At 44.3% G+C, this 11690-nt stretch overlaps 2 protein-coding genes across 2 annotated transcripts; one reads left to right on the top strand and one right to left on the bottom strand.

Annotated features, from left to right (window-relative positions):
* The first annotated feature begins 1430 nt into the window (after window positions 1-1430).
* On the top strand, window positions 1431-9424 carry LOC123093860 (COP1-interactive protein 1). The gene is made up of 9 exons (XM_044515914.1): window positions 1431-1852; window positions 2668-2865; window positions 3002-3124; window positions 3285-3322; window positions 3487-3655; window positions 4376-7516; window positions 7618-7721; window positions 8395-8618; window positions 8796-9424. Exons 1-8 carry the CDS (start codon window positions 1766-1768, stop codon window positions 8570-8572), a joined length of 4038 nt encoding a protein of 1345 aa, XP_044371849.1. The 5' UTR covers window positions 1431-1765; the 3' UTR covers window positions 8573-8618; window positions 8796-9424.
* A 587-nt stretch (window positions 9425-10011) lies between these two features.
* Window positions 10012-11321, bottom strand: LOC123093862 (BTB/POZ and MATH domain-containing protein 1-like). The gene has a single exon (XM_044515917.1). It carries the CDS (start codon window positions 11189-11191, stop codon window positions 10139-10141), a length of 1053 nt encoding a protein of 350 aa, XP_044371852.1. The 5' UTR covers window positions 11192-11321; the 3' UTR covers window positions 10012-10138.
* Between the last annotated feature and the right edge of the window lie 369 nt (window positions 11322-11690).

The following is an 11690-nucleotide window of genomic DNA, read 5'->3' as shown; positions in this document are numbered from 1 at the left end:
TAGCAGCGGTAATTAGCGGAGAGAGAGAGAGAGAGAGTGTGTAAAAACGCAAAGCCAGCAGCGGTGTGCTTTGCTAGAGAGGAGAAGAGGAGAGAAGAGCCGCGGTGGCGAAGCTGAAGCCGGAGCAGGATAGGGAAGTCCGGCGGCTGAAAGGGCTAATCGTCCTCTTCGACTCCTCGTCCGATGACGGTGACGACCACACCTCCTTCAACGATGACTAGGACGATCCACCACCAGCCATGGACGCCTATACCTACGCCGTCCATCAAATGGGCAAAGGGCCGACGAGGAAGTAGTGAAGATCCGACGTCTCCACCTTTAATTTCAAGTTTTTAGTAATGTAGTTTAAACTTGTCCGTCGTTTATGTGGATGATGTGAACTTTGATGATCTTTCCGTTGGTGATCGTAATGCGCATTTCTATGTCCGTTGGATGATCTCAAACTACGTAGTTTTATCCACGTTGCATGCTTTACTATGGATATATGGTATCGAATATGAGATACACGGATGCGGACGAGTGATTTGTTGACTGACAGGTGAGTGCCTGTGGACGTGCATGTTTGCATCCGTGGACTGATCGGTCAGTGCCCGTGGACATGCCCGCACGCGCCCGCATGTACTTGGGGGGGGGGGGATTTGATGACCACGCCTGTAGATGCTCTAATAGCAGCATTTTTACAAGGCCGGGCTTACGATCAAATGTTTTTTATCGGAATTTTAGAGGATTAGAATCCTTACAATTTTTTCGGTGTTAGTTGTTTGATAAGATTGGATTCTATATGATTTTTTAAGGATTGAACTACTTCCTAGAAGAATTTTAGATGCTGCTATTAGAGCATCTAAAATTGTAAGGATTCATACGTATATTTTTAAGAAATGAGATTCTTGAATTTGCTCCACTTACAGATGGCCTTTTAAAAGCGGACGTCGGATATGCAAGCATGGCATTTTTCGTGGCAATTTATATTGGCGTGATGATGGCGAATTTAGTTTGCAAGCACGGGAATTCTCCGACAAAAGGAACCGAGGCAGATTTACCGTGCTCGCCAAGTAAACTTGCAATCCTCAGCGAACATAATTTGGCATATGCCTAAAAGTCTGCCGTTCGCCGTTCGCGGGATATTTCAGGTATAGAGAATCACCCATCCAAATCCATGTTAGTTGGCACTAGCAGCGGTAACTAGCGGGGAGAGAGAGAGAGAGAGTGTGTGTGTGTAAAAACGCAAAGCCAGCCGCGGTGTGCTTTGCTGGAGAGGAGAAGAGGAGGGGAGAGCCGGCCGGGGCCGGGGCCGGGGTAGGCGGGCAGCACTATGCCGGGGACGGAATGGGGGAGGCCCCACCGGTCAACCACCCTACCTCTCCTCCTCCTCCATTATTCTATTGCTGTTTTTTAATCCGTCGTCCGGTGGAGAGGAGGGAGCAAATGGAAATGGACAAGCAGAGTCGCCTTAGAAATCTCGCAACCTCTGATTAACGCGCTCGGCTCGGCTCTTTTTCTTTTTGTGCACTTCCGCCGGCTCCCTCCCTAATTAAGATTCCCCTTTCTCCCCCCCTCCTCTCTCCTCTTCCTCCGTGGCGCGGCGCGATGATTTCCGGCCCCCTGCTGCTCCGGTACCGGCCGGGAGTACACTAGCTACCAGGCAGTAGTACCAGGAGGAGTTGGAGGAGGAGGAGCTCCCGCCGAATCTGCTCCGGCCGGTCCGCGCCACCACCACCTGCCGTGCGCCCAGGCGGATCGGTTCCGGTGCGGGGTCGTCGCCGGGATGTTCAAGCTCCACCGCCACCGCTCCTCGGACCGGAGCGTCGGCGAGCGCTTCGAGTTCCGGTTCTCCAGCTTCCGCGCCGTCATGGTAAAGCCCGTCCCTCACCCGCCCAGATTCCCCCCTCCCCTCCCCCCTTAGCTCACTAGCACCTGCGCCCGCTGTTGATTCCAGTGGCGGTGGCGGCATTGGGGAGATCGCGCGCGCGTTCCGGGACTACCAATCGCGTCGCTCCTCAGGTTGATCTGCGAGTACTACTAGAGTATATTTAGCTAGATCAAGCCATGCTCACCATACTACGCCCGCCTATGTAGAGATTTCATTCCTAGCTAGCTAGCTGTGTCACACACCTGACCTAACCTAGCCACTACTGCTGGACTAGTAGTAACCTCTGTGTTTAATGGTTGCTGCGTGATCTGGCCATTATGACGAGCCCCCAACCCAAGCCTACCTGTGTGTGTGTGTGTGTGTGTGTGTGTGTTACATTTGGAATTGGACCACCATGTCACGGATCAAACCAGCGGTGCATGGGCAACTTCTCACTGGCAATTACTTCTTTCTAGGAAACAAAAAGCATGGTAGTATTCTCCTTTCTGGTTGGTGTTTCACGGTTATTCTGAGAATCTCCTATTAATAGATAGATTACTGCAGCATGGTGTTCCGTTTCTCCAAGGGCAAGTCCCTGGAAGAAATGCCAGCGAACCTGTCATTCAGGCAACACACTTACACTCCACCACAGGGGAATGTACCGAACCTGTGAAAATCCGCAACAGCGACTATCTGCACTTCCTTTTTCTTTTTTGTTCAGTATGCTCAGGGTTTCAGGCTCATTTCCTTTGGTACAACCGCTACGTGCATTTACTGGGTTTTCAACGACTCTGATTGATCTGACTTTTATTCAACAGGTGCCTGCAGTATCGGACAGGATGTTCCTTTCGATAGTCTCTGTGGATACCGGGAAAACCATCGCCAAATCCAGTAAAGTGGCTGCCCGCAGTGGAATCTGCCAATGGCCCGATTCCATATCGGAACCGATATGGTTTTCTCGAGACGCAGTGTCGAAAGAGTTCGATGAGTGCCAATACAAGATTGTTGTTTCTGTGGTACGTATGGGTATTCATAGCGCACCACTGTGCTCTATATATCTAGCTACCTTTGTTTTTCAATCTCACCGATATGGATGTATGGATATTTGTGGGCTAGTATTTGTTTGCTGAACAACTCAATCCCATGTTGCAGGGATCAATAAGAACTGGTATTCTTGGCGAAATTTTCCTAAACCTGTCCAACTTTCTGAATTTGGCGGACCCAACTGCTATCTCTATGCCGTTGAAGAGATGCAACTCTGGAACAGTTTTGCAGGTAAGCGAGCTCCTTGCAACCGTTTCCTTTTTAAGGATTTTCTGGGTGCTCCTGTATATGATCCTGCAACCTGAAAATGGTGCCAACTCACTCAACTCTTAGTGTTTATGCTTTTCCATTTATTCTGCTTATGGTGACATTGGTTGCTTCTCGTTTGCAGCTTAAGGTTCAATCTCTTGGCACAAAGCCTAAGTTGGGGTAACTAATTCAACTTCACCTTTTCTCTTTTCCTACTTCCCATTTATAGCTCCAATGTGCACACTTCACACTGAAGACCCTGCAATCTCTTTAAATTGCTCTCCCATTGTTTTTGCTGTCTGCAAGTCTTGATACTCTATTATAACCTTGGCATATCTATACAGTGGTGTGAGATCTTCAAGGGACATGCCTCCTCGTATCAGTGACCATTGTCTAATAAATGACGACATGGATAACAAATCAGATGGCTCTGATAATACGGCCAACAGGAGTGTCCGTTCTTCGTCAGGAACTCCTTTAGGGGGCACTTACCAAGACGAACCTGGAAACAGGGTATGCTGATATTTAGAACAATTCTCTCCATCCTAAGTTCATTTTTTCAGAACAGTGTTTCCTTTTAACAGGCGTGCAATGCGTGCTTTGAGTTATGTTTCTATTAATTTATTTGCACCTTTTGAATTTTATTTTAGTAACCAATAACTTGATTCTTGATCATTTAGACACATCTTCCCAGAACTGATGATACCACTCTTCAGGAAACTTGAGCTAGCTTGTCATTTGACTGTTTCTGGTGCCTATAGATATCGAGAAATATGTCTTTTATTGTCAGTTAAACTGGTTAAATATCACAAGAATATTCAATTACAGATCTAGGTTCTTCTCTTTTCCATGCTTTTTTTCCATCTGTTTGCAGTCTAACTACTCTACGATAGTTGGAAGTAAACACCCTATGTTCCAACAGCAGTTACATACTCTGAAATGAAATGAAACAAAATTCCAGTCCATGAATATTTCTCTTTTCTGCAGCTAATAGTAGACTTCAAATGTTCATTTGCCTTTGTCCTCACATTATGTCTTAAGTTTATTTTTGATCTTTCTAGCATTGTTTATTTTAAGTACTCATTTGTCTTGCATCAAGCTGTGGCTCCACATGTATATAAATTGTAATTTATTTGTTATAAAATTCACAATCATGAAATATTTTTTTTATGTAATGCCCTGTCAGAGTATTATGTGTAAATGCTGGTTTGTTGTCTCCTTTTTTCCCTTCAGGAAATGAGTTTCTCAGCATCAGGGTCTCACCGGAGTTCCAATTCTGGAGATAGTACCCAAGATAGAACAAACTTGTCTCCGATAGACAACACTAATGGTGGATTGTATGTCGGAAGGCAGGATTCAGGTAGTTCCTATGTTAGCGCTGGCCGTGGTGATGAAGGATTGAGATCGAACAATTCATCTTTCAGTTCCCGGGCTTCAGGTCCAAACATGCTGCAAGGAAATACTCCAAAATCCTTTTCAAATGGGATTGCTCAGTCATCATTGGGGACAACTGATTCATCTAAAGATCTTCTTGAAGCTGCTGAAGAAACAATTGAAGAACTCCGTGATGAGGCAAAAATGTGGGAGCGACATTCTCGCAAATTGAAGGCTGATCTAGAGGCGCTGAAGAGGGAATGTTCTGAGAAATCGAAGCAACAGACTGAGCTAGCACTTGAACTGTCTGCTGCACATGCTGAGCGGGATTCCTACAGGCACGAAATTGAAGAATTGAAGTCATCACGGCAAGAGTCATCTCGGCAAGAGTCATTTCGGCCAGAGTTAAGCAGACGGCAAATAAAATCTGTAACCCCCAAACGTGGGGACTGGATCAACATGGAGAAGGAAGTAGAAGACGAGATGAAGTTTCTGAAAGAATCAAATGCAAGCTTACAGGTACAGCTGAAGAGCACTCAAGAGGCAAATATAGAGCTTGTTTCTATTCTTCAGGAACTGGAAGAGACCATAGAAGAACAGAGAGCGGAGATATCTAAAATTTCTGAGGCCAAGGATGTCACTAATACAGATGTATTGAAGAATGGGTTGTTAGTCAAAGAGGACACAGAATGGGCTAGGAAACTGTCAATGAAAGAAGATGAAATTAATACTTTGAGGCAGAAACTAGATCGCCTTCTCAGTATTGAAAATGCAGGTGCCGCAGGTTCTGATACTGTTTATCTTGAATTGGAGAAAGAAAATGAAACTTTAAGGGTAAAAATACAAGAACTTGAGAAAGATTGTTCTGAACTAACAGATGAAAATCTGGAGCTTATATATAAGCTGAAAGAAAGTGGTGTGGGAAAAGGGCAGGATTCTCGTGTTTCAAACAACAGTGAATTGCAAATTGAAAAGCTTACATCACAAATATATCAACTGGAAGAGGAACTTAGAGATAAGGAAATGATGCATGACGGCAGTTTTACCGAGTCATCAGTGTCTAATGCCAAAGAGTTACAGAGGAAGTGTGCTGACCTTGAGCTGAAGCTGCTACGTTTTAGGTCTCAAGGCTTTGAGCTAGAAGAGAAGTTCCGAAAAAGCCAGGAAGAACTAGAACAAAAAAATCTTGAGTTATCTAAGCTGAGAGAGGAGCTTGAAGGCTTGGAAGGTGGTGAAACTGGTGGTGCGAGAGGATACCAATTTAGAGAAGATCTAGAGGATAATGAATCTGAGACAGATATACTGAAGACTAGAGTCCATCTACAACAGCAGGAAAATGATGACTTGCGGCGCTACAAACTCGAAACGGAAAATTTGATGTCTGAAATTCAGGCAGAGAAGAGTCTGTTAGAGGAACGCTTGGCAGCATCAGTTAAAGAAAGTAGCATCACTTCCAAATGCTTGGATGAATTGCAACAAGACATTTTGGTGCTTTCTAGCAGCATAGATTCCCATGTGTCTGCTAATAAGGTTCTTGAAAGAAAGATAAATGAACTCGAGAGCTGCAAAGCAGAACTAGAGTTACATATATCAGAGCTTGAACAGGAAAATATAGAGTTGTCAGAACGCATATCTGGACTGGAAGCCCAATTATCTTACATTACAAATGAAAAGGAGTCAAGTGAGCTGCAGATGCACGACTCAAAATCCCTTGTCATCAGTCTCAAAGATAAAGTAGAGCGACAACAAGTAGAGATGGATACTCAAAGGGTTGAGTTTAAACAAAAACATCAAGAAACACAAAGAAAACTGTCGGAAGCACAGGACGATTCAGAAGTTCTGAGAAGATCTAATTCTAATCTGCAAGCTACAGTTGAGAACCTTATTGAAGAGTGCAGTTCCCTTCAAAATCTGACTGCAGATCTCAAGAGGCAGAAGTTGGAATTGCATGGCCGTTTTATGCAACAAGAGCAGGAACTGGATAACTCGAAAAAAAGGATCCTTGATTTTTGTAAAACAGTGGACTTCCTAGAAGCAAAGCTTTCTTCTCTTCAGAAGGACATATCTTCCAAAGAGCAATCATTGCTGTCAGAACTGGAGAGTATATTCCAGGAGCACACAGAGCAAGAAGAAAAGATAAATCGTGCTCATTTCATGTTAAATAAGATCGAGAAAGAAAAGACTCTTGAGGTAGAGAATCTTGAGAGGGAGGTCGTGAGCCTCACTGCACAGGTCTCCTCCACACACGAGGAGAGAGAAAATGCCACAGTAGATGCCATCCGGGAGGTCTCTGTCCTGCGAGCTGAAAAGGCCAAACTTGAGGCTAATTTCGAAAATGTCAGTGCACAGTTGAGACATTATGAGTCTCAACTTGAGGACCTTCGCAAGGAGTCTAAAACCAAGATTAAAGGTTTGGTTGATTCTCTTAATGCATCCAAACAGAGCGAGGAAATGTTGACAGCAGATGCTGAACATATGAAGAAGTTGATGGAAACTGCTAAATCCAATGAAGACGAGTTACGGAAGTCTTCTGGTGAACTAGAGTTAAAGCTTAAAGCCAGTGACTATGAGAGACAGCAAATGATGGAAGAAATATCTGACCTGAAACTTCAGGTCCAGAAAATAACAAGTCTTCAAGATGAAGTTTCCAAACTTAGAAGCTCCCTTGACGAGGCTAAGTTTGAAAAGGGAAAATTAAAGGCGCTGCTAGAGTCTGTGACTGAGGAATGTGAAGAACTGAAGGCACAGAAAGCGATGCTAACAGATAAAGTTTCTGAGATGCAAGAGACTTTGGACAATGGTGAAGAAGAAAAACGAAGCAGAATATCTATGCAAGCAAAGCTTGTGAGATTGGAGAGTGATCGATCAGCATCGGGAGCATCACATGTACATGAAGCAGAGTTAAAGAACGAACTTAGTAGGATCAGAAGATCAAATAGCGAATACCAGAGGAAGATACAATCCCTTGAGCAGGAAATTGAGGATCTCACTAGAAAGCAGGTTAGCTATATACAGTACTTACTGTGATGATTTAAAAAAAAAATCACCGCATTGATGTTCCTAATGTCTTGGTATCCCCTTGCATTTCCTTGTATTTTCAGGAGATTGGAGATTCTACAGATATTCAGTTGAAGATTCAAATACTGGAAACTAAGCTTGCAGAGGCTTTGGAGGAAAATAAGATGTACAGGGCTCAACAAAAGAGGTATCCCTTGCACTCTGAAGCCTGAACCTAAATGTTAGCATTATGCATAGAATGGTTATACGTGCTATTACACTTTTCTTTTGTTATGGGTAGTCAGTCTAAGCAAGCATTGACAAGTGGCAGCCCTCCCAAAAGTTCTTTTTTCCTTGTAATGTAATACAAATATCCATGTAATTTTAAATAAAAAATTGACGATTTGCACTGCAGAATGCAATTGCTTATTAGTCGGGCGAGGAAATAGCTTCTACAATCTGTTACGTGTTGCAGTATATTATTAGCTCTTTCTCTATCTTAACTGCTCCTTCATATGAACTGGGACCATTTGAATACTAGGTATGATTTTATACACATCACTAGCTGGAGAACCGGTGTTTAAGCTTAATATCATGTCTTGAAGCTAGATTGTACACTGGTATTGACAGAACCTTGAAATCTGTTGATTACCACTGTTCGTGGAAAATCATTTCATTTTATTGGCTGGAGGGATTGTCCATACTGTAGATATATGATGGCAGAGTACACATCTCCTAGCAAATCTTTTTATAGGGAAAATTATAGAGGACTCCCGTACATCACAGCAAATCATCTTTTATTGCTGATTTGTTAATTTTCAGCTGTCTATATTCAGAAGATCAGAATATTCACATATTTTATAATTTTCTTACTTGTACAGTCCCGTTGCCGAGGAGCAATCTGCTGGTGGGGACAGGATTTTGCAGCTGGAAGGAGATCTAAGAGATATGAAGGAGCGGTTACTCAATATGAGCTTAGAGTACGCAGAAGTAGAGGCCCAGCGGGAGCGATTAGTGATGGAGCTGAAATCTGTCAAGAAAGGGGGGCGATGGTTCTAACATGATGGAGACCTTGCCTGCCATAAACATAAGACTGACAACACAGGTATATGGATGCTATTTTCTTGCCAATAAATGATATGATAGTTTGGATGGGTAGAGCAACATCTCTCAGTAAACTGTTTTAGGTTTGTTATCAGTGGGATCCCATCATGTACTTTTTGGGTAGAAGATACTTTTTGTCCAGTTCTTATGGATACTCTAAAGCCTTCTGCTTTTGTAGATGACCCGTCATCAATCAGCGTCATGTCTGCGCCATGACAATACAAGCCATGACAATAGGGCTGCTGATGTCAGATTATCATGATGTGAGAACAAGCAAATGCAGAACCACAGGTCATGTGCCGCACTCACTAGTTGGTACCGGTGGATTGCGAGTCTCTGACTATTTCCCGGAAGAAAAGAAAAGGTCACCTCCAAGAGATGGTTTCCCTGAAGAGGCAAATATTGTGAGTCTGACCATTTCCTGGAAGAAAAAGCCACCTCACCTGTAAGCCTCACTATGATAATTCCGATTTAACCAATCGATTATGTGATGCCATGTGTTTCTTCATCCAGTATACCTGTTTCTCAGTTGACCGGGAGGGTGAACGTTATTTGTTCATATGGTTACTCAGATCACCCACCATTTACATGGGTATTTACATGATTACATGCAAAGTCCACTATAACTGTTGATAAATGTTGTTCTTCGTCTTGTTTGTGGAACCAACATGGAAGAGTTTAAGCTAGTAGTACAATAGCTATACTCTTACATTATTGTAATTCAATGTGTAAAATATGAAGGATTCAACTGCTTAATTATTTTTATTTTCATCGCAAATTAGAAAATTACTTATTGCTTTTGTGGGATATCATCGAGTCTGGTATGAATATATTTTATCATGACATGATCTGGAGGATTACTACTGCTATTTACTTAATTAAAGAGTTGAAGGATCCAAGACAAGCATCAGGTGTCATCTTCATGATTGAGCTGGTGTATTCATTAGCTCAAGCTAGTAGCATGACCACCGAAGCGGAACTTCACCAGCGCAGCCAGTAAGGTGTAGTCGAGATGAGAGAGTTTGAGTGGAAGAAGATAAAGATATGGCAGTGATTGTTTGGGATGAGGTTGGATGGAGACCATCAAGTGAAGGTTGCGCTGAACAAAGTTTTAGAAATCGAGGCCCCGCCTTGCCTAGGCAAAGCTGGAAGATGATGAAAAGCTTGGCATGGAATAGGAGGTCGTCTGGGGGTGGTGGGTGTTGTGCTGTCGGAGAGGGTGCTGGAAGAGGGCGAGGAAGAAGAGCCGTGGGCTTCCATGGCGGCGCTGGAGGGTGCCGCCACGGAGGCTAGAGCTAGCTAGGCTTTCCACCCGGCAGTCTTCTAAGTGTTGGCATAGACATTAAAAGAAATCATAAGCATCAACTCCAAACATAAACGAATGCACATTAGTGTATTATTAGCATGGACCATAGTTGATTGTCACCAGTAGTACTTGTTACATTGACCAACACTGCAGTGATAAATAGAAGAATGGTACCACAATCACCATGATCCCCGTGTCCTTTGCTTCTACCAGTCTCAGGCCGCTTTTGCCCTTTCTACGAGGTCCATGAGAACAGAGGGGCAGCTCCTCTGTAAATGTTTGAAACCGCCATTTTCCAAGACGACTTTCATATTGTTCGGGGAGATGAGGAAGTCGATGCATGCCGCCTTGAGCCTCTGGGAGTGGTGCTGCTCCGCTAACACCAGCGTGGTTATCACTGTGCTCGTGGAGACATATTTGCACATCATGTCTTCGCAGATCATCTTCAGCCTCTCCATCTTGTACCTATCCGCTGCTTCAAGCAATCCATGCGCCATTGCTGTCGCTGCATCATCACCCTTGTCCATCTCATCAGGCAATGCATTGGTGTATATGTAGTGGAGCAAAGCCTTGAACACTTTTGCCTCCATGTCGTCGATCCTTATGGTGGCCATGGGCGTCTTCTTCTTCTCCCTTTCCGACATGCCAAGGAGCTCTGCTTCTGCTGCTGCCTTCAAGATTGGAGACCGGGCAGCCAGCACCCATTGATGGGCGACGATTGTCTCGCCGCCCACATGGAAGGCCACATCTGCCCCCTCCTTCCACAGGAGATCGGTGAAATCACTATCCTCTGTTTCCTCGGCGTGCAACTCTGTGACAGTGATGTCGCACCTGAGAGTGAAGCAGTCGTCCTTGAGGCAACCTGAGTTCTCCAATTCTGACCTTGTGAGGAATATGTTCAAGCCCCACTGCCCTTCAGGGGCCGTGAAAATTCTGTCGAAGGTGAAGGTATATGATGGCACAGGCTTCCCAGCCCGGTCCAGTAAACCGAGCACACATTGAGCTGAGATGCCCTTGTCAGGCTTGAAGGGCAAGTCCATGCTAACACTGGCAAGCTGAATGAAGACAGATATGCAATTGGAATTATCTGAGCTTCGGCCGTTGGGGTAATACTTGATGCGCCAGGCGTGGCCTCCGACATGGAAGATGCAAGACTCGATGTGCCTACCATTGGTGACCACCTTGGTTTGCGAGTACCCGTCGATCTTGAGCAGGTGGTGCCCGCTCACCACCCTGGCGACAATGGCAGAGGTAGAGCGGGACGACATCTTGTATATACTAAACCCCGTGCGCCCACACGGTTTGATGGCTAGTGATAGTGGGTTATTAACTTATTGAGATTACAATGGGTATGCAAACTGCGGCAGCAGCAGCGATGATCCATGGTGGGAATATATACAAGCAAAGTTAGTTAATGAATGAGTACATTTTATGGATCCGCAGGTGGAAGGAAGGTAATATGTTCTGATAAGACTTGCAAGTTTCTGCGACGGATCCTTTGCTTTGCTTCGAGTAAGCACATCTGGTGTAAACTTGCTGGCTGCTAATCCCAGAGAAGATGCCAGGTTACGTGTCGTGGGTGGCTTGTGCCAAATTTTTTTGGGCTTTAGGGTGCGTTTGGTTAGAGCTCAAGTTTGTCCTGCTAAAGAATTAGCTAGTTAAAATTGTTGAGCTTCAGTCAAGGTTTTACTTGTCCATGATTTGGCCAATGTTGGCAAGAAAATAAACTATAATAGCCAGGGATCCAAGTTTTGCTCACGACACGAA

This window comes from Triticum aestivum, chromosome 4B, assembly GCF_018294505.1.
Source record: "Triticum aestivum cultivar Chinese Spring chromosome 4B, IWGSC CS RefSeq v2.1, whole genome shotgun sequence".
NCBI classification, from domain to species: domain Eukaryota; kingdom Viridiplantae; phylum Streptophyta; class Magnoliopsida; order Poales; family Poaceae; genus Triticum; species Triticum aestivum.
Note: the sequence above shows the minus strand (reverse complement) of the source record. Positions and strands in the feature narration are given on the sequence as shown.